The sequence below is a fragment of the Pungitius pungitius genome, chromosome 18 (assembly GCF_949316345.1).
Source record: "Pungitius pungitius chromosome 18, fPunPun2.1, whole genome shotgun sequence".
Lineage (NCBI taxonomy): Eukaryota > Metazoa > Chordata > Actinopteri > Perciformes > Gasterosteidae > Pungitius > Pungitius pungitius.
The window spans coordinates 15,879,345-15,905,226 of NC_084917.1; the positions used below are offsets into that span (position 1 = coordinate 15,879,345).

Consider the following 25,882-nt stretch of genomic DNA (forward strand, 5'->3'; position numbering starts at 1 on the left):
TTCTAAAGGGGACAGAGGCTGCCACTGGTAACCAGTGAGGTGTGGATGAATTTAGGTTGAAGACCAATCGAGCTGCTGCATTCTGGGTGAGGTGCAGAGGTTGAATGGCGCTGCAGGTAGACCTGCTTGGTGGGAGTTACAATTGTCAAGGCGTGAGATAACTTCAGTACTTGGAGCGCTGTAGCGCATTCTTAGAAGAAACATTTAACTGTCTCAATGGTTAGAATTCATGAAGTCCCATGACGTTTTCCCACAGAGGTCAACTAATACTGGTTAGGAAAAGGTGTTAGGAGGTCATTTCTCTGACAATTTGAACCCAGCCGCAGACTTCAGAATTGAAACAGTCCTTGGCCTGCGACTGATGAGGTTTCACAAGTCCACACAATGTTGCTGTCACTATACTCACTCAGCAGTCCTTGCTGCAGTCAGAGCAGATAGCAGACCCCTCCGTTCGACTATACTGACCACTGTCTATCCTCCCCTACCTTACTGAGTCAGAATAAGACGTGTGTTTCTTCTTTGGCACTTTGTCCTATATCCCTTCGGTTCTCGTTATTATATGTTGACCCTGTTTGGCCAATGATTGAAAGTCAGTGCTGAATTTCAATGACTAATGTTAAAAACCACAAACCAAGCTAGAAATATAGTTGTAATTAAAGCTGCGAACAGCGTTGGATGGGTCCTCGCTACTCCTTGCACGTCGGGGCACTGGCCGGACGGTTACAAATGCATTCAACCTGCAACATGCAAGGAAAATGCATGCATTTACCTTCGCCTTGCAGCTCGAGTCCTCACTAGGACCAGAAAAGTGCATCACCTCACTCCAGTTCTCCGGTCTTTCCACTGGCATCCTGTCAAAAAAATAATTTACCTCAAAATCCTTCTGTTGGTTTATAAAGCACTGAATGGTTTAGGGCCAAAGTACATTTCTGATCTGCTCATACTTTATGAACCGGCACAAACCTTTAGGTCGTCTGGGACTGGTCTACTTTCTGATCCCAGAGTAAAACTAAACACAGAGAAGCATCATTCAGTTTTTCTCCTCCACATATCTGGAACAAAGTCCCAGAAAGTCCCTCAGCTCCTTTAAATCCAGATGAAAGACTTATCTCTTTGCTGCTGCCTTTAATTGATCATTTCTGCATTTTTGAATGTTCTTAAATCTCCTTACTTTATGTTTGGATGTTTTTAATATTTCATGTGAAGCACTTTGAATTGCCTTGTTGTTGATATGTGCAATAGAAATAAAATTGCCTTGCCTTGCGTATAAATCCATCTAGGATATTTTTAAGCATGACATATTCGCAAAAGCCCCGTTTTATTGTGAAGGGGTCGGACCGGATATACTTCCGTTCTCGGTGGTACCCGTTTGCCGGCGGAACGGAGGAAAAGGCAAACACGCAGAACCTCTCGCGTCCCAATGATCTGACAAGGATGCTTGACGCGTGAAAGTACTGCTGGAGCATTCCGCGAATCAAGGCACAGTAACATTACCTGCTTGTATGACAAAGATGGACATGACGCTTGCTACAGTTTCTCCGCCGTCCTTTAAGTGAAACTTAAAGCTAGCTAACGCTAAGTTAGCACTGCGTTTCGATTACATTCGATTAGTGGAGCAGTCCCTTTAGAGCTAAACTTGGTTTAGCTAACATTCCACCTCAGCAAGGCTTGAGCTAACGTCAGTTAACTAATATAACGTTACGTTAAGTTATGATATCTAACGTTAGCGACTTAAAATCAGCGAGCTGCTCGTCTATTGTAAAGTTTGTCCCTGGTCTCGCACGCGCACTAAGTGACTGAACTTTGAAACTAAACACCAACGATATCCACCCTGCCAAGGTGTTCTGAACATCTCGGGGAGGCGCATGGTGCCCAGCATGTGGCGTTAGTTCGTTCAAACAGTGACTTTCAGCGCTGTTCCCACAGCTCTGTCTCCGTGTTCGCTGTCCTCGGGCCGTCTTCAGCCAGAGTGAAGCCACAATTGAAATTCCTTACAGTCTGGTAAGAATCACACAATGCACACATACATGAATGTATATTAAGCAGAATGTGTCTGTCAGGATAACCAATAAACTTTTGTTAGACTATAATGTAGTAAATTACAGTATTATTGTACCTGTTCGCTCTCGATCGTCACTAGTTCCGATCCTCGTTCCTTCAATCAGTTCCTCAACCAGTTTGTGGTCTCTTATGACCTTGCGATCAATTTGCCTCCTTTTTTACTGAGAAAATTAGACAAGAAGTCAGTGCCTCCACACCAAACACAGGATGTCCCGATCAGAGGATAGCATCCGTTCAAACACTGACTCAATTTAATTCAACCAACTATACAGGCCTAGAGTATATTACACAACACCGGAAGTCATCCTCCTGCTCCTTAGATATTCTTCCAACACACTTTTCCAAAAATATTTCAAATGGTATGACCCAACATCACTTACAGATTGGAAACTTAGAAAGTTAGTAGTCCACACTCTGATCAAATGCAAGGTTTCTATGATGTAAGAAAAGACAAATCATGTTTGAACTATTATGAACTACTATGAACTACACCTTTTACTTAAACAGTTTAACCTAAACAGTTATTCCAGACTTTAAACTTCTGGTGAAGCAGAGGGATCCTCCTGACGTCCCTTAGGTTTCTCCCCTTTGAAGGTCTTTTGAAGTTTGTCCTGTGCCGATGTGAGGGTTTTGGGACAGAGGATGTCTCATGTGTACAGACTGTAAAGCCCTCTGAGGCAAAGTTGCAATTTTGGGCTATAGAAAATAAAATTAATTTAATCGAATAATCATGGCAAAATCTGCCAACACAAGAAGCACGTCAAGTTATTTATGCATTTAAAGTGTTGGTAAAATGTATAGGCTCATTTTAAGTGCCTTATCACTCTAGTCAATTTAGATTATATTTCTTTAAATGTGCCTCCCGGCAAGTGGCTTTATAGAATGACTCATCATCCAATGAGATCTTGCCGACAAAAATAATTCAACTCTTTCAGAATAAGAAGATAAAACAAGCGGATAATTACAGCAATTGCACAAAACGCCCCTCCCCCCGTCGGTGGTACCATCATTACGCCACCATAACGTTAATTAATTAGTATCAGCAGTGAAAAATCAGGTATCTTTAAGTTATTTTCACTCCCTCTCTTTTGTGCTGACCTAATCTAGTACTCTGATTTGTGATACAACTGGGATGTTTTTTGATCCGTTGCACCACTACAAGATCTTGCTGTACCTTGCTGTTTCAGAGCATCATGTCCAGTGCTAGTCCAACATCACAGAAGCCCCACAAGAGCCATAACACACGGCCACGTGGTCCTATCTCCAAGGGCCTCAAAGAAATTCACATTGATGAAGAAGTCAAGATATCGATCAACCTCTCTCTGGAGAGGTTTCAATACAGTGACCAAAAAGGTATTGCGGTTTTATATCAGAAAATAATAGCAGTGCGTTTGGTGGTCAACCTATGTAAACATGTTATTGTGAAAAGTACCAGTGTAAAGTGTCTCAATATTTACATTTTTCTTGCAGAGATGGGCTTTCCCTCCTCCTTGTCCAGTAATGAGAGGGCTTTCATTCACCGAATGGCACAGTCCCTCGGTTACATCTCCAAGAGCAAAGGGTAAGTATCACAGTATAAAATGTTACCTGCACTCTCACAAATAGCAAGAACTTCTTTGACAATAAAGCTGGATTTGTAGTTTCGCTCACCAAAACTGATGGGTGTAAACAAGTGTTGCACCTAAACTTTGGCTGACTGCGGCAAAACAAGTTCTGAAAAACCCAGATCAGTTGGAAATGAATAGGTGCCACAGTGCTTCTGCTAGTTGTGTCTTTGCCACCACAGAAAAATAAAATAGTGGGGATTACGTAAACCGGGGGAGAGCATTAAATGAACATTAAAAACAGGCTCTTTTTACTGGTATTTGTAATTATTACTGGGACCACTACAGAAACAGTGAAAATTTGATATGAATATTTAAAATGAAATGTTTCATGTAAGAAGTGTTTGTTTGAGCCAGTTGACGGTATGGTACGCATACTAGTCTGTGCACATGATCGTGGTGGTACTGCATTTTGAGCCAGGAAACTGCGGTAAACCGCAGTTGCAGCAGGACTATAACCTTCTCCCTATGTGTAATCGAGCTAAGTAAGTAGTGCAAACCGTCAGGCCACTACAAATCACCATTACGGTAAAGAAAGAAAAGAAAATGTACCCACTTGGCAACCATGACTTTAACAATGTGGCGGTGGTGTCGTATTGATTTATCTGTAATTGATCCTAGACTGTCGGGAAAGTGCTGATTATTTTTGAAGATGATCTCTCTCTTGGTGGTTGTAGCAAATGTGTCAACTTTGAGGACCTCTTTCTTTAGAATGGTTGGTCATTTTTTAAAATATTAATAAACATAATAATTCTACATTGTCCTATAAAGGTTGACAAGTAGGAAAAGACCTTCACTGATGGAGAGAGGTGAAGTCCGAGAGGGATTTCTGACAGAATGCCTTCACTTCCAGATCATGGACTATTTACAGCAACCATCTTTAGTGCTTGAATCAATTTTTACAAGAATGTTAATGGAAGAAATTTCTCTCCCTGGCTTTTTAAGGAAAGGACCAAGTCGCTTCCTCACCATCAGGAAGAAGAGCGGTTCAGATAAACCCCAGCCTACTATGCCCCTCCCAGTGTCCCACAATTCCTTATATTTCATCGGCAGCCTACTGCAGAGGTTTCCCATCAGCAGTAAGGAACGCATGGACATGCAGCCCAACAACAAAAATGGTGTGTCTGTTGCAGCAGAACCCGGTGAGTGTCAGTGTCTGGTTAAACTATGACCGGAATGACTTCTAGTGATTCAGGCGTTAATTTCCATTCCATGAGGATAAATGTAGTCTTAGTGGGGCCTATTTCCATTGGGCTGTTGTCTTTCATCTCTGGTGTACATGATTGAAACCTTAATAGATGGAACAGCTGTTCCAGAAACGTCAGTTACCCAACTACAGTTGTAGCAAGTCAACCCAAGGTGTGTTCAGTGTCATTACAACTTTGTGAGACTTTTCATGTTCCTCCAGCTATTGTTTCTTTTGGGGTTGTAGCCATCCCACTACCCAAATGTTTTACCCAGGAACATCCCATGATAGTTCATAGTGGTGTCACTGGTCGATCCATGATCTATTCGTTTCACCCCTCACGGTTTGGATCACTTGTGGACCAACAAGTAAAAAAAAAAAGTTTTTTAATAGTGTAATCATCATAGTGTGTAATAGTTTTACTGCTAATTTTCTAGTAACAAGTCCCTGAAGTAATGTTCCACGGTGTACCTATACTAAAAAGGTACTGCGTTAAAAACGATACAGTTTTGCATATTTTTACTGTTGATACTTCATTAACAGAACGCATGCTCACAATGGGTGAGTGCCACACGGCAGATCTTTTCGGTACAGGAACAATAGGGGCCTTTTTGAAGCAGTTGGAACACTGCTACTACTACTCCTATCCACTTATTGAGGAGATGAAACGGAGCCGCGGTTTGTTTGATTCATATCACCAAATGAGTAAAAAAACTTCCAGGTATCTTGTGTCTGCTAATAGCCTCATTCAATGTGAAAGCACATTTTGAATTTGCATAGCAGGTAGCAGGAACAAAAACAATTAGTTAGGCACTGAAGTGCCTGAGCATTTCAAATGATAAAATCCCCTCGATGTCAGTGGACAGATGTGTTGCAGAGGGGCATGCAACATTCTACCGTTCTTCTCTTAGACAGCTGCAGTGAGAGGAACCGAGCAAGCGGACGCCTAAACAACGGCATACCCATGGTGCCTCGGAGACGCAATCCATCAGACCTGGACAGTTTTCGAAGCTCCCTCCCTGTGCATGACCGCCAGGGCGAGATCATCCAGCTCATCAGAGAGAACAGGGTGGTGTTGGTGGTTGGAGAGACTGGCTCTGGAAAAACTACACAGGTGGGTCTGTCTGGACATTCAGCTAGAGCCCAAACTACACAGCACATTTCAGAGAGTTAAATTGACTCTGTAAGATGCAATTTTAACTCTAAGCTGGTGTTTATATTGTCCCAATGTTGTCAGTGTTAAATCAACACTCAACTAAGTGTTAACAGTTTAACTTGGACTAAATGTCAAAATAAATCTGCTCATTGTTAAATACAACGTCATTTGAGTGATGCTTTTATCAAAAGCAACTTAGTTGCATTTTTAACACATGGAGTTTACAATTTAGCCCAGGGAGCAATTTAGGGTTAGGTTATTGCTGAGGGACACTTGGCATTAGAACATGGGTAAGCAAGGTTTCAAACCAACAACCTGTGGTTCATGGCACACCCTCACCAATCCATGCACCATATTACATGGAGTTAAACCTGATACCAAGAAGTGTGACACTGTACAGTTACATTTCAATCCTATCAAAGAGTTAATTAAACTAAAGTGTTGCAAATTAATCTGATCTTGACACGGGATAATGACTCTAGCTCTTTTGTAAAAATGACTCTGTAAGAGTGTGATTTTAACTCGGCACTTTAACACTTTTGCCCAACACTGGAAATTAATTAAAGGATTTTGGGGTGTACCACATTCCTGTCTCAGATGTTGTTCAGATCTAATTATCAAATTTCAACATGCTAACAAATTTAGTCCTGTTTCTGACCGTTTAATACTAGTGTTGTTTTTTTTATTATTATGCCTTAAATTGACAGGAAACTATGAGAGAATTTTAAACTGTCTCACTTATTCAACATTTTTCTTTGTATATATTGTGACCCTTAAACCAGGGCAAAATCTACTGATATTAGTGGACCTTTGTATAGTACCGTATGTATGGTTTGAGCTTGTGGTCATCCAGTGTCACTATGCATTGTACAGATCCCACAGTTCTTGCTGGATGAGTGCAGCAGGAATGGAGATCCCTGCAGGATTTTCTGCACTCAACCAAGACGACTGGCTGCCATCGCGGTGGCTGAGAGAGTGGCAGCGGAGAGAGGGGAGAGTGTGGGCCAGACGGTCGGTTATCACATCCGACTAGAGAGCAGGTGCATTGGATCAGAGCATTTTTATCGCTTCATGTGTTCATCACTTATGCCTACAGCAGCAGATCAAATCAGAGAAACACATCAACACCGTGGTCACAAGTTGTCCTTTTCTATACATAACCAAAGAAACACAGAAATGTTGAGACCAAATTATGAAAAAAGGATGTAAGTGATGCCAATTTTCAACCAGAGATGGTCTGCCTCGGTTCAAAGTGAAGAAGTGAACACACAGATTATTTCTGACATGAGACATTTTCAGAAAATTGCTATGTGCGCTATGTGACATGTAGCACTCTACATGGCCTGGGGTTCCCTTAAAAAAAGTATATTTAATCAATTATTATTATTAGAAACTCACCCATGAGCTCAAGTACTTATTTTGATGAGTTCTTTACTTGTGCTCAAGTACTTGTCTTTGCATGGTATCGTTATGGTTCTATCTAATGCTTATAACACTCTATTATGCTTAAATAGAAATGTCTCAAGTAACTGTTGACTTTGTAACCTCAGGGTCTCGCCAAAGACGCTGCTGACCTTTTGCACTAGTGGAGTGCTCCTCAGAACATTGATGGCTGGAGATGCCAGCCTGAAAACAGTCACACATGTCATTGTGGTAAGCAGCAAGACCAGAAATATACAGGAAATACTGTTTTACTCTGGAATCCTTCATGCATTTGAAGCTTTGATTGTTCTTTGAAGAGTACTGTAGCAGCAGGAGGAAAAGCAGTGTTTTGCTGCCCTTTTTGATTGAGATGTGTGTAACCATACCCAGCCGTGATTTCACTGCTCCAACTGGAGAAGCTAAACTACTATGGAGCAGAAAAAACAGCATTTCAATTGGATATTTGAAGGTGTTTGAGTTTAGTTCTCAACATTTAAAGTGACTTGCTGTGTTTCACAGGATGAGGTGCATGAGCGTGATGGTCTGACAGACTTCCTGCTTACCAAGATACGGGATGTGCTTCACAAGATTCCCTCACTGAAACTGATCCTCTCCAGTGCAGCTCTGGATACAGACCTGTTTCTTCAGTACTTTGGCTCCTGTCCTGTTATCCACCGTAGGTCCTGCTAGCTATGTGTTCACTGAAGGATTTTTTAACATTTCCAAACATTTAACATAACAACGCATCCTATTGGATAATCCCATCATAGGTAATCAAGTCATCATTTGTTGCACCTATAGTGTGTAAACTTAAGTTACTTCTTAGAGTGCTCTTGGATGAAAATAGGTGTAGTCAATATAGTGTTCCTGGCAGTGGGTTAAGTGTTAATAGCTGCTTGTAGTTTTTGAACTGTTTCGATTACTGTAACAACTAAAAAGCTCAGAGTTTGCATTTTCAAAATGTATATTATATAATACCTTATCATCAATGTATGCGCCCCCAATATTGATACATAAATAGTGATAGTTAAATATAAAATCTATTTTGTAAGGATATTTTTTATTTAAATCATCTCTGTTAGCTTGATCCCAAAATCTACAGGCTCTACTGGTGCATATCATTCGACAGATGACATATCGCAGCATTGAAACTATCCTCAAGGAATATGGTTGTATAAGGAATTCACAGCCACGGTTCTGAGCTCACTATTGATTGATGGGCCTATTTGATATACCGTATTTTCGCGACTATAAGGCGCACTTAAAATCCTTTTTTTTTCTCAAAAAACGACAGTGCGCCTTATAATCCGGAGCGCCATATATATGGATCAATTGGTTGATCCACACTGGTTGACGAGGATCCATTGGAGGGAAAGTCTGGTGCCAGCAGCCGCGGTAATTCCAGCTCCAACAGCGTATATTAATGCTGCTGTAGTTAAAAAGCTGGTAGTTGGATGTCGGGATCGAGCTGACGGTCCGAGGCGCCACCGTCTGTTCCAGCGCTGCCTCTCGGTGCAAGATGCACCAAAGCATTTGCTAAGAATGTTTTCATTAATCAAGAACAAAAGTTGGAGGTTCAGAGATATTGTTAATATCCACATTAACGTTTGAACAACGTTACCATGGGAGTGAAGAGTTTTCAGAACGCTTAATAAAGTTTGATTTAGCACAGCCCGATCTAGTGGATGCATAACGCATCGCTGTGTATGAGAAATATTTCTGCTGCATTCAAAAACTTGATGACTTGCAGTCAAAAAAGTCAAAATAATTTTAGTAGCATAGAATTTCTCATTTCCATGAAAACAGCCAGAGAACATGAATAGTAAGACTTGTGCAAACTGATGACCTTCTGGCCTAAAAAAAACATTGCTACATTTGGATTTAACACAAAGAGATTCTGATTGTGAACAGAAGTAATGCAAATTTAGTTTTTATCTAGTGGAAGTGTTATCTGTGTATGTGGAACTTGGTATTGATTAATGAGCTATTGAGTTTAAAATATATAACATATTTATGTTAAGTCATAGGAAGACAGTTCGAGGTTAAAGAATTCTTTCTGGAAGACATCCTGACACTGACAGGCTTCAAAAATAAGGACCTGCGGAAATTCAAAGAAGAGACACAGAGAAGTATGAAGCTTTAATTAACCAGTCCACTGTCGGACTGAATACAAAATAAAGCATTTTAGCCTTCAATCTGGCTTTGTCCTAATCTCCTCTGCATCACATGGTTCTGGTTCTCAGAGGATAAGAAGCAGCAGTGTCTGACAGAGTGGTGTCAGTCAGTAGAGAAGGAGATACAGAGGAGCCCCATGTCGGCCCCGGGCTTCCCACAGGAGAGCAGTTCCCCGAACAGAATGGACAGCACCTTTAACACACTGGTACTAGAACAGTTTATCAAAACAACTATGAATCAGTTAAAGTTTTGTGTAAAGCCTGACTGTTTTGTATCGCAGACTGAGAATGACACAGAGCAGCTGGAGCCGTGGCTTCTGAGGGAGATGGACTCGTGCATTTACAACATTTTCCTCAATGAAGACCAGGATACTTTCATTCAGCTGTTCAACCTCATCCTCTACGAAAATGTAAACGGTACGACTATCAGCTGATCTCTGCTCTCGCTCACTTTACTGAAATCACTCATTTATTGTGCAGGTAAAAAAATGTGCCACTGTTGTGATAGTAATGGTTTTGCACGGTATAATGGAGATGTGATGCAGAACATCTGTGATTTCATGTACCTTTTTTTGTCAGGTATATAAATCAGTGGATTACACAAGTGTCAGCTGAACAGAAACGTCTACATTGTAATATAGTATAGGTATTTCAAGATAAGTTTACTTCCATTGCTCATAACTGCTGGTAGTCGGCATGGTGTTTTTGAGGTATTGTGTGTATATTTAGCCAGCTGTTTCCACCTACTTGGCGCATGGATTAAAGGGTTGGCGATTTGAATCCCCAAGGGGATCAATAAAGGAATCTTTCTTCTTCTTACTTCCAGTCTTGCTAAGTCTATGCTAAGCTATCCTAATTGTCGCCTGGTTCTGGCTTTATATTAACTGTCTAGACATTAGAGTGGTATTGATCTTCTCTATCTAAACATCAGACCCTGCAACAAAATAAATGCTTACCCCGAAAGATTGAGCAAAAATTCCTTTTGATTATAATGAAGTAATGCTATGATGAAGAAATAATGTGGGTGTAGTGTAAAATGATTGGATGTCTAAAGATGTGAAGGCTCATGCAGTTTTCTCTACCTAGTGGACTACAGGCACAGTGACACAGGGGCCTCCCCTCTGATGGCGGCAGCAGCTCGGGGGCTCCTCACACAGATGGAGCAGCTGCTCAGCATGGGGGCAGACATCAATATGAAGGCATCAAATGGCTGGTAGGACGTCCACCGTGTAGTGTTATGTACTGTGAGTCAGGACCATTGCTACCAGTGTTCCTCACATTGCACATGGACATGCTCTGTACTCTCCACATTCTTTGTCATTTCAGGACAGCCTTAGACTTTGCGACACACTTCCAGCAGACAGATGCTATGGATCTACTCAAATCATCCATGTGAGTATGATGTTGACCACCATGTGCTAAACTAAAGTACCTCTTCTGAAAAGGGGAAAATTAATTATCGGTTTCTTTTTTGGTGCGTATTAAAGGTTTCAATTGCTTTTTCTTTGGTGTTTCCGAAATGTTCGACATTGAAATAGCTAAATAGAATTAATTAATAGGTGATTGTCATTATGCTGCATTTGCTTCTATATGGAAACAATTGCTCTATTAAAAAGATTACCTTTTTCCTCTAACTCCTTTTAGTTATCAAGGGTGAAATGTAATGGTCGGCCCAGCCACCCCCAATAATTCTTGCACAGTCCTTAATGAAGTTACACATAAAGTAAAGGCTTGTTTAAAAGCAGTGTGAGGAGGTTAAAGCATTAAAGTGCTCTGTGCAGTCCCCTGGGAGAGGAAAGCAGCCTGGGTGAGTCCTCTCTGATGCCGGGTGCCAGTGCTGAGGTGAGCGCTGAGGAGCAGGAGCTACTCAAACTGTACCACCACAGCTTTGATGATGAGCGGGTGGACCTGGACCTCATTATGGATCTGCTGCACCACATCTGCTCCACGACCTGTGACGGTGAACCTGAGCACTGCATACAGATACACAGCTGTTCTTTGTATAATCCTCAGCCTGATCACTGGTAGATTTTGAGAATCCGAATGATATGATATGTTTCACTGTGAGATTTTATTCCTTGTCTTCAGGTGCTGTCCTGATTTTTCTTCCTGGATATGACGAGATTGTGTCACTCAGGGACCGCATCCTGTATGACGATAAAAGATTCTCCAACCACTCTGAAAGGTGACTCGTATGGAACATTATGCAACATCTTTGGTATTCCATGGCATTGATTTTTAAGTCATCCTGAGTTAGAGATGTTTTCGCAAAAATACAGATAAAAGATTCCTAAAATCTCTGATCAATAAAATATCACACGTGAGGATATAGATAGATGTTGTCGGTATTTGGGCCATGAGTTCAGATGATTGTATTAAGCATAGTATCCCACAGCAGCATATTATGCAGTGTGTCTTTGTTGACGGAGGTGTGACCTGTCCCAGGTACCAGGTGTTCACACTACATTCAGACATGCAGACTCTGGATCAGAAGAGGGCCATGAAGAACTCTCCACCTGGTATCAGGAAAATAGTGAGTCACTAAAAAGATATCCTTTCATTAAGGGGAACAAGCAACAACTTTCACTCCACTGAGCAGCTCCTCGCAGTTACTGTAGCCCACGACTGCATCCGGTCTAGACTACGATTAGTAGGCTTTGCCTTTTGAATGTACATTTGTAGGAAACACTCACTATCACACTAGAGAACAACATTTAACAAGGTTTCTTTTTCCCCTTTCAGATTCTTTCCACCAACATTGCAGAGACGAGCATTACTATTAATGATGTGATCTTTGTCATTGACTCAGGAAAGGTCAAAGAGGTACAGTCACTGGAATTGTATTCAAAAACAAGAGTACATTGAGGTGTAACAATGCATATAGTTGATACTATTACTCCTAAATGGTTGTCCTGTTGTAGAAGTCCTTTGATACCCTCAGTCATGTATCAATGTTAAAGACGGTTTGGATCTCCAAAGCCAGCGCTCTGCAAAGGAAGGGAAGGTAACATCCACAGCATCTACACGATATGAACATTTAATCATGTTAAAAGATGTTAGATCTTCTGTTTCCCCTCATGTTAACCCAATGACAGAAGGCTATGTTAAAGAACCTACTGACTGTGTGACCTTTGCACAGAGCCGGCCGCTGCAGACCAGGGATCTGCTTCCGCCTCTACAGTCGTCTCAGGTTCCACAACATGCTGGAATTCCAGGTTCCACAGCTGCTGCGGATGCCACTGCAGGTAGACGCATACGCACATGATGTCTCGTGCTCTCTGACAGTCTGTCTTCCTGTTTCATCTCTAGAGAGGAACAATAAGGGGGGGGATGTTCAAAAGAAAGACCGTATTTATATTGGAGAAAAGTTATTCTTAAACTTTGTACAAAGAAAAGACATCTCAAAACCAAGTCAGTTTCTCTGGCAAAGTCAGACGGTTTAATCAACATAAACAATTGGATCAAATGCACAGACTAATGTTTCAGCAAAACTTAACACCAGAGCGCATGTTTTCGGGAGTTAAGGAGCACAGCAGTGTGTTTTCTCTCAGTGAATGGAGGTATTTTCCCAGTGTGTGTTGTCCACAGCAGTTTAATACTGAATGAAAAGTCTGCAGACACCTGAAGCTCCCATTACAAATCAGACCTTGTGCTGTAACACATAAGGGCACATAGCCCACTGTTTTCACCTTCATTAACGACATCTTGAGCTCAGTCATCGTATGCATTCCTTAACCACTCTTGCCTCACAGTGCCTGTGTTCGCCTTGTCTTCCAGTGCAGAAATGCTATCCATGTTTCTCCATTGACAATCTGAGAAATACTAGAATTAGGACTGACACCAGACTGATGTGTTCAAGTCAGCTTTTGTTTCATAATTTGGTTATATCACCATTCCCACCCCCACAATGATGGTACCACCCTTTGTAATATTATGTGTCAATTCACTACACGTGTCTGCCTTGCCCAAAAGTCGAAGCACACCATAAACATGAAATAGACAATGACAGCTGTGGCTTTTAGAGATGTATTTTGAGGAATCTTTGTGGAATAAAATAGATCTTGACAATGCAGTAGCCTTAGATAGAGGCTGTAATAATGAAAATGTTATGTTGTGTTTGTAAGGAACTGTGTCTGCAGACCAAACTGCTGGCTCCCTCTTCCTGTCCAGTAGCTGAGTTTTTGTCCAAAGCTCCACAGCCGCCTGCTGCACATGCTATCCGGAACGCTGTGCAGATGCTAAAGGTAACAATATCTCAATTAGTCCTGATCTCTGACACAGACAAGCCTATAGTTCCACATCCAGTACAACTGCGAGTTACTCCCGTTCTCCCCAGACAATAGATGCTATGGACCAGCATGAGGACCTAACGGATCTGGGTTACCACCTGGCTGATCTCCCTGTGGAGCCCCACTTGGGCAAGATGGTGCTGTGCGCCGTGGTGCTCAAGTGTCTGGACCCCATTCTAACCATTGCTTGCACACTTGCCTACCGGGATCCCTTCATCCTTCCCGCCCAGGGAACTGAGAAAAAAGCTGCGCTACACAACCGCAAATGCTTCACTTCCACATCCTTCAGCGACCACATGGCCTTGCTGAGAGCCTTTCAGGTAGGTGGAGGATGACTATGGGAAGCATGTTTCCCCTATGTTTATAGCTCGGGGGTCGTGTGTGTGGATGGATGCAATTTTTGATGCTGTGGGAGTGTGCTCTTCTGTGTGTGTTTGTGTGTTTATCTCTTGTGAAATGCTGTACATTCTAGTTTGACCTCCTGAGGTCTATGAACTGATTATTAATGATTGTGCTCATGTGTTGTTACTGTGCTGTAGTGGAACCAGCAACTTGTTGCCATTTGCGGGCTATTGGAAAGCTACTGCTGGATGTCTGGGCCTTTACACGGGCAACGGGCGATATGCCCTTCCATCATTGCATATTGGATTTTAGATCGTACTTATTGTTCACATTTTATATTATTAGAACACAAACAAAAACAACTCACATTTGACAAACTTGTGAAAAGCAACCGAGTCGAAACAGTTAAATCACAAATCTCTTGAAATTGAAGCTCAGCTTCATGAAAATAAGTAAAAATAACAATAGGGCTTTCGCCCGACTTTCAGTCGGCTCAGGCCCTAATAAGAGAATAGCTGCCGCAGTTGAAAGAGTATTGCCAAATCTCTACCATTTATTTGTCACATGGTATATTCTCTCATTTCGCATTTGAGAGTAACTCAAAGGAGCAGTGTGTGCGATTTAGTGGGGATCTAGCGGTGTGGTTTATTTACTTTGGTTGTTACCAACATCTGGTGAAAATGTCATTTCAATAGCTCCTTTGGAAATATATTTACTGAGAGAAATGGTGACGTGTACTCATTGCACCCGTTGTAAGCACATGCTCTCGTTTCTGTTACATGATATATGCTGAATTAGAAGGAGAATAAAACTGAATAGTAGGTGGTGGTCCTTGTTATAGAAGTTACGGCTCAATGTTTTCCTTCACGTTTGTGCTGTGTGGTGGTGGCAGGCATGGCAGAAGGCCCGCAGTGAAGGCTGGGAGAGATCCTTCTGTGAGAAGAACTTCCTGTCCCAGGCCACCATGGACATGATACTGGGCATGAGGACACAGCTGCTGGGACAGCTCCGAGCCATCGGTTCGTTCCATCTTCCCTTTCCTTCTGTAATCAGCACAGCCATTACCAGCCTGCCTTTATCCTTTTAACATTCACATTGTGTGTCTACATCACTTTAGTGTTGAACATTCCTATAACACCCCGCTTGAAACCACGTAGCCACCTAGAAAATGAATGTTTTGAATGTTGCGTAATACATCCAATAATCTGTTGATCTTTTGACTATATTGTGACATTCAAACTGAAGGTTGAATTGTTCAGACAAATGTGGGTTCTACTTACACTAAATAAGTTGTGTCATGTTAAAGTAACAACATGGATGTCGGTATTGGCTGAAAAACAATTATTTGTTCTTTTGGATGTTCTTTTCCAAATGCAAACTGTAGGCTAGAACATAAAGTTTGTTTCCTAGGTTTTGTGCGAGCGCGTGGAGGCAGTGACATCCGGGATGTCAATCTGAACTCTGAGAACTGGGCCGTGGTAAAGGCAGCACTGATGGCTGGCATGTATCCCAATCTGGTGCATATCAACCGGGAGACCTCCATGCTCTCCAGTAACAGAGAGAAGAAGGTCCACTTTCATCCCACTTCTATTCTGAGTCAGTTCCAGTTAAAGGAGGTAGGGAAACAATGCCTGTATCAATGTGTAATTCTGTGATCTCATCACTTAAAGGATCTTAAGTCACCTTTCTATCCACTGAGCACTGTGCGGGGTAGTCAGACCGTAACAGACCCTGCAGAATCCATGCCTAGTAATTACACAAATTATTATTAACATAACAAAGAAAATGACACTGGCTGGATTGGAATTGTCAAAAAATGACCTCCTAACCACTATTCCTTGACCTCTGTGGAAAAAGTCACAGGCTCAAGGAAAGATGGTTAGGAGGATTGATGAGGATTTAAGAAAAGAGAACCGGGGTGTTTAGGGAATCTGACTCCACTTTCACTAAGCCACGTAGTTCTGATGTGACGGGAGACACATGTTAGTGGCTTCAGTCTGCAGCGGCCAAACCACAATTTCTCTGAAGATGGACTACAAAGAAGCATCTCAGGTGCCTTCACTTGTTGTTACAGTGCTGAGTCATGCAGACGACATAAACAACTAGAGTTTATTAACAAGGCTGCAAAATAAATGAGTTATGCAAACGGTTACTTACATAATCTGCTGTTCTCAGTCATAATTTTTAGTTCTCATAATCAGCCGACTGATAAGTCACTATTTATATATTGCTACTGCAAGGAATTGTGGGACGGAATTATCTCCTTTCGTAAAGGATGATGACTAAGTAAGATAGCAATGAAGCTCCTTTCCTTAGTATTGGGAAATTCAAACAGCACTTATCATTGCGGCCACTTACACTACTATTGGGGTATTTCTTTCATTTAGGAACCTTCCTAAGAAAATTTCAATTTCGTGGATGTTTCTCCCCTTCTGAAGCCACACCACTAAGGAGGTCAAGGGAACTGCATATTTTAATAACCTTAATGTCCATTAGACAAAGTGTTCTTTCTCTGTAGCCCCTATACACAGTACTGCTACAAAGATTTACACACTGTGTGTCTGCCTTAGAAATCGGCCCAGGTCTTTCCCACAGACTGGTTGATCTATGACGAGATGAGCCGAGGCCACAGGATGGCCAGTGTCCGCTGCTGCTCCGTGTTGACTGCCATCACAGTGGCCATATTTGGAGGATGTGCCAAACTACCCAGCTCTGCCCTGCAGGAGCCTTCTGCACAGAAAACTACTGGTAAACAAACAATCTCATCGCTAACCCTGCACTAACCTTCTGTTTGTTATTGTGCAGTCTAAAGAGGAGCTTTGTGCTTTTATTGTTTTATTTAACAGGAAGCTGTTACTGTTTAAACCAACGCTTACGGTTTCTTTGATTTCTATAAAGTTGATTCTGCTTTATTGTAAATGAGTGGCTAATCATACTCAGTATACTTTACACATTCAGTGTCCCTGCTCTTCTCTCAGACGGTCAATCAGGTGACCTCAGTGACAGTGACACAGAGGACCTAGCTGAGATGAGGATAGATGACTGGCTCATCTTTCAATTGGACAATGAGGTGAGAGAACATCACTGTCCTCCTTTTTCTTAGATTTTGCATTGTGATGTGACTTCCTCATTCAACAACATTTGTATTGTTCTATGGGAGTGGTCCAACAGGTTTTGGCTTGTGACTTCTTCAAACAAACAAATGTCTACTTTGGACTTGAGCAGTAAACTTTAAAAAGTTGTAAATGTAAATCGTGGCAATTTACAAAAATAGAAAAGCTTTGGAGAAGCTCAGCGTCCCTTTCAACACACCATCACAAAATGGTTATTGACTGCTTGAGACTACGTTTTAGGTTTTTTGGCACTGCTCTCAGTTGGTTTAGATTCTGTTTATCTGTAGAGTTTGGCGATAAAATGTATTATCTGTTCTCTGAACTATTTCAATCTCCATCTACCGGTCTATGCTTTTAAATAAAATGATTTAATGTGGACAGCACATATCTGTCTAACGAGCTCAGACAAACAAGCCCCAATGACTGCCGGGAGAAAAGAGGCTGAGTTTCCCAAGATAGAAACCGAAAACTGGAGAGTGCACAAAGCAGGCTTTATTTGTGGAATTGGAGAAACATTTTAACACTACAGGATTTAACATTTGGGTTATTTAATGCTTCAACTCATCAGCATGCACTCCTGCTTTTTCTTTGTAAGTTTGGGGTCTTGAGCTGAGAGGCTGAGAGTGTAGGTGTCACATTATTGACACACAATATTATCATGATTTTCCTGTGCAGACTTAAACAATCACGCTTTCCAATAGAAAACATTTTCTTCAAATATTTACATATTGACTACAGAATTGAGAAAAGTGGTTATAATATAGAAATCATCCAAATCAATTTAGATTTTTAGTCCTCAAGACACACTCTTATATCCTCACAGATGTTTTTCCCTTTTCTTCTGTTATTTCAGTTCAGTTTCATTACCAACACAGGTCAAATATAAGGCCAATCATAAGGCATAAAAGAGATATGTGATTTGAGAATAGCCGTTGAGGGTTTAACGGCCTGTCTGGATTTGAAAAGTGTGTGTCATAACATCTTCAACCCTACCATCTAACCTGCCTCATCGTCACTGCTCAAAGGTCTTAAAACCCTGCATCAGTTCAAACATATTACATTGCATAGGTACCATGCATTATACTATATTCAATAGTACATCTACTATTTAACAAAGGCAATGGTAAACATCCAGTATAAGAACGAGGAGCTCTAATGGGACGCCAGGGGTCACATTTAAGGCTTTTACATTTACGATGCATTAATGGGTTACAAACGAGTCCCTCCAATGCTTTGGAGAAAGTAGGCGATATACACTCACCGGCCACTTTATTAGGTACACCTGTCCAACTGCTCGTTAACACTTAATTTCTAAGCAGCCAATCACATGGCGGCAACTCAGTGCATTTAGGCATGTAGACATTGTCAAGACAATCTCCTGCAGTTCAAACCGAGCATCAGTATGGGGAAGAAAGGTGATTTGAGTGACTTTGAACGTGGCATGATTGTTGGTGCCAGAAGGGCTGCTCTGAGTATTTCAGAAACTGCTAATCTACTGGGATTTTCACGCACAACCATCTCTAGGGTTTACAGAGAATGGTCCGAAAAAGAAAAAACATCCAGTGAGCGGCAGTTCTGTGGGCGGAAATGCCTTGTTGATGCCAGAGGTCAGAGGAGAATGGCCAGACTGGTTCGAGCTGATAGAAGGGCAACAGTGACTCAAATAACCACCCGTTACAACCAAGGTGGGCATAAGAGCATCTCTGAACGCACAGTACGTCGAACTTTGAGGCAGATGGGCTACAGCAGCAGAAGACCACACCGGGTGCCACTCCTTTCAGCTAAGAACAGGAAACTGAGGCTACAATTTGCACAAGCTCATCGAAATTGGACAATAGAAGATTGGAAAAACGTTGCCTGGTCTGATGAGTCTCGATTTCTGCTGCGACATTCGGATGGTAGGGTCAGAATTTGGCGTCTACAACATGAAAGCATGGATCCATCCTGCCTTGTATCAACGGTTCAGGCTGGTGGTGGTGGTGTCATGGTGTGGGGAATATTTTCTTGGCACTCTTTGGGCCCCTTGGTACCAATTGAGCATCGTTGCAACGCCACAGCCTACCTGAGTATTGTTGCTGACCATGTCCATCCCTTTATGACCACAATGTACCCAACTTCTGATGGCTACTTTCAGCAGGATAAAGCGCCATGTCATAAAGCTGGAATCATCTCAGACTGGTTTCTTGAACATGACAATGAGTTCGCTGTACTCAAATGGCCTCCACAATTACCAGATCTCAATCCAATAGAGCATCTTTGGGATGTGGTGGAACGGGAGATTCGCATCATGGATGTGCAGCCGACAAATCTGCGGCAACTGTGTGATGCCATCATGTCAATATGGACCAAACTCCCTGAGGAATGCTTCCAGCACCTTGTTGAATCTATGCCACGAAGAATTGAGGCACTTCTGAAGGCAAAAGGGGGTCCAACCCGTTACTAGCATGGGGTACCTAATAAAGTGGCCGGTGAGTGTAGATTACATGTCATTTAGCTGACACTTTTATCCAAAGCATCTTACATTACATTATAACCCATGCCCTACATTTTGCCTGGGGAGCAATTAGGGGTTGGGTGTCTTGCTCAGGGACACTTCAACATGGCACATGGGGCAGCCGGGATTCGAACCGCCAGCCTTGCAGCTCCCAGCGCATCACAATACTCCATGCGCCACTATCACCCCCCTAGATAGATAAAGGTTTGTCTTTATTTTTCCTTTTTACATGCTGTTTCATTTTGTGTTATGTATCATGTTTTCAGGCCGCAGGACTCGTGTTTGAACTGAGGCAGAAGTGGCAAAATCTGTTCATCAAGAGGATCCGTTGTCCTTCAAAGCCCTGGTCTCAACAAGACGAGGCCATCATTCGAACCCTGGTTTCTGTATGTCACGTTCTATTTTCTTGTGTGCGCTTTCACTGATCAACACCAGCATAGAGATAGCCAGTGTATGTATGTAGTCAAATCTCTTCTAAAGCAGTGTTTCTCAACTGGTCTGGCTCCGGGACCCACCATCTCCCCTTAATGACAAGCTGCGACCCAAATCGAGGAACATTCTCAACATCTAAAATGTATTCAAAATCAAGTTCATAAGCTGAATTTTATATTTTATATTTAGGATGTTTAATTATCCTAAAAACCCAATGACCCATATCAGAATGGTTTGACCCAACCTGGCACACGCTGCTGAAAACATGGACGGACGAACCGGCAAAAAAAAGACACTCCGCTGCATTAAAAAAAGTCCCTTCAAAATAAAATCACAGGATGGATTTTTTTCTTTTTTTTCTTTTTTAATTAATTCGAATTTTTATTTCCCATGCAAAGGCCCGCGACCCACCAGTTGAGAATCACTGTTCTAAACAGCCTCAGACGCGTGGATATCCTCTGCTTCTATTTGCTACAGCATGGCTTAGTATAGCCATTGCCTTGGTTAATGTTGATGATCATTCCACATGTTAACATTTGGGGATATTTTATTCATAGTGGTGGGCGAGGCGTGCGGTCGCCTTGTAATATGGATAATAGAAGTAACAGAACAAAAAAATCCCATTGTTTGACAATTTAGAGTCAATACATCATCTTCACCATCTAAAAGAGTAAAAAGGGATGGATCATGTTAGGACTTGATATGCATGTTAATGTGTGCACTTTATTCTTGAATCTCCATCTGTATCATAAAACGACTGATATGTGGATATGATGCATTTGGATCTGATGTTTGTAGTGTGGACACTAGGGGGCAATCAGTGTGTGACTGACTGGCTAATGACATGTAATGCTTAAACGCTTTGAATCCATTTACAATGGTGTTCCTCAGGTCCTTGGGGCGGAGGAGCAGACAGCAGGTCTACAGCAGCCCACAGGGATTGGCCAGCGGCCGCGGCCCATGTCGTCTGACGATGGGCCATTGGCTTCAATGAAGAGCTCCAAGAACAGCCCCCAACTACCCCCCAACACCATCAGTGACAAGTATGAAGACTGGGTGGATGATTGCAGTGTAATGGATTGTGTTGCTTAAAGAGATTGACATGCAACCATCCTCCAGACAGGATTTATTCAAACTAGAAAACATCTGAAAAGCCGCACTCTAAAATTGCCTGTTTCGTTTAAAGGTCTGGTTCTCTTTTCACTCCCAGACTGGTGTGTCATAATGATCCGTTATCTTATGGTTTAACTTGCTACTCACACAACTGAGCTATCTTACCACTTGCCATCAGGTCCCGTAGGATGCCACCAGCCTGGAGCCTTCTGCAGGGGAAAGCTCAGCACAGAGAGGAAGCCTTCCTGCCCAACAAGCAGCTCTTCGATGAATCCCTCTCTTCCAGTAGCTCGTCCTGCTCTGTGACTTTTGAAAGTCCATCCTACAGCCCCGGTCCTTCGACCTCAGGAAAGGTATTTCCTATCTGCCAAGCTGTGTTTAAACCATCTGACTGATTGTTTAGGGCAGAGGCCTGAATCCGGATCCAGAAGCCCAAAAATGACAGTTGTGGTTGAAACGTGACGGCGCACTTTTCTACTGCGCAGCTTTACTCGTCTTTACGGTAGAGGCTTAAAGCACTGAGCAATTGCATTTGAGTTAAACCATCCCACGTGATACTACTCGACCAATCAAGTCTTTGCATTCCAGGCAGGACGATGATATCGTCTCAATACTGTGGACAGACCAGAGAGGTAGCGGCAAATTACAAATAAAAAGACGATAGGAAGAAACAAAAGATAGCAACGTTTGAGAAAAAGAAAATAAGAAAAATAAGAAACAAATGGACAGTGAAAGTAGAGCATTTAATCCATAATGGACAGACTGGTTTATGTTCATACTTCCCACTGCAGCACTAAACCAGTGTCTCATATGCTCAGAACCCGTTGAAACGGTACAGTAACAGGTTTAAAGTTCTGGCAGGAAGAACTAGATCTTAATTCTCCCACTTACCAAAAAGGTGGATAAAGATATATATTCTATTATAAACTATTCAATTGTTGTGTTTAGATTTATAATTTGCTGAGACTGTCAAGTCTGAATTGAAGCACTATATTTGAACATGCAGCCCTACTTTCATTTAGTTAATTGAGAAAACATTATTTATATTTGCGGTCACACATATATGTTCAGTTCTTTGTTACGTGACAATAAATATTGCCAAAGAGTTTTAGAATCATACTCGGTTTGATTTGTGTGACTCATGTATTGATTAAATGGAAATGCTATTTAGCTTTATTATAATGTGCAAAACCTGTAACAAAACCTGCTGTGATGTTGAGGTGAATCCTCTGTAGAGCATATCATGCTCAAGAGCCTGGATGACATGTACCATGTACCATTTACTAGTTACTGCCTCATCAATAAAGCATTCTTTGACCAATTAGCTTGCTGGCCACAATAGCTGTTGTTTTCTCTCCAGCAGATCTCAAAGCCACCATCACCCTGGCCTGTCTCTTCAGTGCGCTACTTCATCATGAAGAGCAGCAATGTGAGGAACATAGATATTTCTCAGCAGAAAGGTATCTGGTCCACCACACCAAGCAATGAGGCCAAACTCACCAAGGCCTTCCTGGAAACGAGCGCAGTTACCCTCATCTTCTCTGTTCAGGGGTCTGGACAGTTCCAGGTAACACTTTGACCAAGTGATTCACTTTCTGTTTCCAGAGCTCAGCCCGTGTGACAAAATATTAGTTAAAAGAAAAACAGGATCTGCATTATGTCTGCTTCACAGGGTTATGCCCAAATGACATCAGTCATCAATCAGGGGAGCTGCCAGGACTGGGGCTTCATGGGACTCGGAGGGGTTTTTAGTGTTGAGTGGATCCACAAGGAGAGTCTCCCCTTTCCATGCTCCCAACACATCCTCAACCCATGGAACGACAACAAGAAGGTTCAGATCAGCAGGGATGGACAGGTAAGAGCTACTGGATGAGCGTTTCATCTGTCACAAACGGCAACAGATCACAAATCACACACACACATATGTAGAATAGTATTGAAACCGGCTTTGACCGTACCAACAGTGGGGCGGAGGGATGAGATGGGGGGGCGGGACAAGGCCATGGACGAGAGACTCCCATTTCATAGTGACGAGAGAATGTTAAGGAAGCTCATTTGCAGTCACTCAATCATGACGTTTCTGATGTACAAGAACCATAACCATTTTTTGATGATGGATTTTCTAGTACTTCACAAACTATTCAAAGCTTGGGATGTTCTTTTATAAGCTAACCGTGCTTCATACTTTGCTACAACTTTGTACTAATTTGCCTCAGTGGGCTTTTAAGTCTGTACACATGCGACATTCTCCCCCAAAATTTGAAAACCCTTAAACAGAGAGAAAATGGAAGGAACCTTAGGGAGATCGGCAGAGGAGGGTCCCTCTCTCGTGAAGGACAAAATGTTACTGTCATGTGTACAGAATAAACAAAATAAACAACATACAACACCTTCAATTCTTACCACAGAAATGATTCCCATGTGAAGATGTGGCTCAGGTCCTAGCTAGATTTGCTTAGTTTCAATCTGAGCTCCCCTCACTCTTGTCTCCGCTTTTAGAAGCACTTTGGTGTGTCTTAAAGTTCACTCCCCTGATAGTTTTCCTGTGTGTGAGGGGGCACACAAATGCCATAAACGCTTCAAAGTCTGTAAATCCATAAGAACAGAGATTGAGATGGGGCCATAGTGTTCTTTTCCCCAGTGAATGATGCACTTCCTTGGCTTTTGAAAAAGAAATTGATACATTTGTCATCATACTTTTGTGTGTTTCAGGAGTTGGAGCCCCAAGCAGGCAGCCAGCTGCTGTTACTGTGGGAGAGAAACTCTGTGAATCCACTTTAATGAGAGGTAGCAGCATATCACACCCTCAGTCTGTCTCTTAACTACATGCATGCATTGTTTATTGTTATATCAGATCTAATGGGTATTAAATGTTTTACTTCTATTGTTCCTTGAACAATAGACTGTGTGCTCCACCATTTGAGTGGAAATATTGGAACAATGGGAGAGATTGTGATTGATTGCAAAGTTCAGCTGTTGTCTCTTGGTTTTATGTTCTCATTGGAGTTTTTATTCATTCTGTTCAAAATGGTACTTGTGTTCTTACCAATGATTATCACAATAATAAGTCTGTTTGTTGTTTGAAGCGATGTTGAATATGGACAAAGACGGACCCTTCAGGTTTTAGTGTGTGTGTGTGAACAAATCTGTGTTAGAGCCCCAGGAGAAGAAATCTTAATATTTCTTGTTATCATTTGAATTGTTCGTTTTTGCTGCTGCGTGAGTAGAGGTTAAGTGTGAACTTGACCTCTGAGCTCAGGTACCTCATTTTTGTTACTGGGTTAATACAATAAACAGCAATTTCATCCTAAAACTGGCTGTGTAATTTTCTCTGAAAGAAGAAGTAGCTGATAGAATGTTTTATACGTTCATCAACATTCATCCCCTTTGCCGTCGTAAGAGAAGAACCTATGTTCCAGGGCATGAGGTTAGAAGCTGTCCTGTAGTGTGGCAGCTTTAGTATCCCTCTCTACAGACAGCAGCAGGGGGAACAGGTTGTGTCTGGGTGGCTTTTGTCTTGAGCTTTTCTCTATCACAAGACACCCAAGTCATTTAAAGAGGCCTTTTACATTTGGTTCTCCTTCCTCATAAGAATGCACCGCCCACAACTTGAGAACTACCTTTGCAAAAGTAAGCCATATTTATCTCACAAGCCAATCAGAGTAGACTGGGCTATTGATTGATTGGGTGGGGGGGGGGCAGGCTCTCGAAATAACCATGTAATATATATTTGACGGATTTTAATTCTTACGTTCTACATTAATAAAAAGTATGGAGTCAAATCATATATGTGAATAGATGCAGTAGGGGCATTAGAAAAATATTTTTTTTAAGGCACCTATTGCTCTTCTCATTTAAAAAAGTCAGAAATTGTTCCAATTTCTTCCAAAGACAGCTGGCCACTATTTGGTTTCACTTTTTGTGTTCAAAGTGGACATTGGGAAAAATGAAAACATCCATCTCACAAAGCCACGTAGTAAAAGTGAAACAGACATTAATAGGTATTCCTGGGCATCAGAATATCCAGAAGGAATACTAGAAATTGTCGGAGTGTAAGGGCCCTATTTCCGAGATTAGTTTAAAAGACATTTTAATCAATTCTGTCTCATGGTATGCCTGAGAGGATGTTTTCCATTAGAAAAGATTAGGTGTTGAATTTTTTTGTGCAGCCTAAAAATCAAGGGCTCTACAATCTAATATATATAAAATAACACTTTGAAAGTGGTCATTCCACATTGTTCACTGCATAGGTAACTTTTACTTTCAATACTTCAATATCATATTTTACAGATAATACTAGTAGTTCTACTTATAAATAGTTTGGATGTGCATTATCTCAGGCCAGACATCCTACAGTTCACTTCATCCAGGTGCATGATGTTGATGCCTGTCTCTACGTTGCTTAGCAGAATGTATGAACAAGTGTAAATTACATTGACCTATTTGCATAGCATATAAACCTTATCATTGCGTTATGTTGGTAGGAACACCGCATT

At 41.8% G+C, this 25,882-nt stretch overlaps 1 protein-coding gene across 2 annotated transcripts; it reads left to right on the plus strand.

Moving 5' to 3' along the window:
• The first annotated feature begins 1,418 nt into the window (after positions 1-1,418).
• On the plus strand, positions 1,419-25,004 carry ythdc2 (YTH domain containing 2). 2 transcript variants are annotated; one of them, XM_037484771.2, is made up of 32 exons: positions 1,419-1,479; positions 1,927-2,001; positions 3,249-3,414; positions 3,532-3,622; positions 4,611-4,807; positions 5,763-5,965; positions 6,881-7,047; positions 7,558-7,660; positions 7,949-8,105; positions 9,451-9,558; positions 9,673-9,809; positions 9,885-10,020; positions 10,690-10,816; positions 10,930-10,995; positions 11,385-11,563; positions 11,692-11,788; positions 12,049-12,136; positions 12,346-12,426; positions 12,525-12,607; positions 12,743-12,848; positions 13,728-13,847; positions 13,940-14,212; positions 15,127-15,253; positions 15,645-15,850; positions 16,805-16,982; positions 17,213-17,304; positions 20,108-20,227; positions 21,165-21,316; positions 21,565-21,739; positions 22,750-22,953; positions 23,059-23,241; positions 24,099-25,004. In XM_037484771.2, exons 3-32 carry the CDS (start codon positions 3,255-3,257, stop codon positions 24,165-24,167), a joined length of 4,185 nt encoding a protein of 1,394 aa, XP_037340668.2. In that variant the 5' UTR covers positions 1,419-1,479; positions 1,927-2,001; positions 3,249-3,254; the 3' UTR covers positions 24,168-25,004. The 2 variants fall into 2 exon arrangements, with proteins under 2 accessions (XP_037340668.2, XP_037340667.2); XM_037484770.2 differs by having other exon boundaries at positions 22,747-22,953; positions 24,099-25,003.
• The last annotated feature ends 878 nt before the right edge of the window (positions 25,005-25,882 follow it).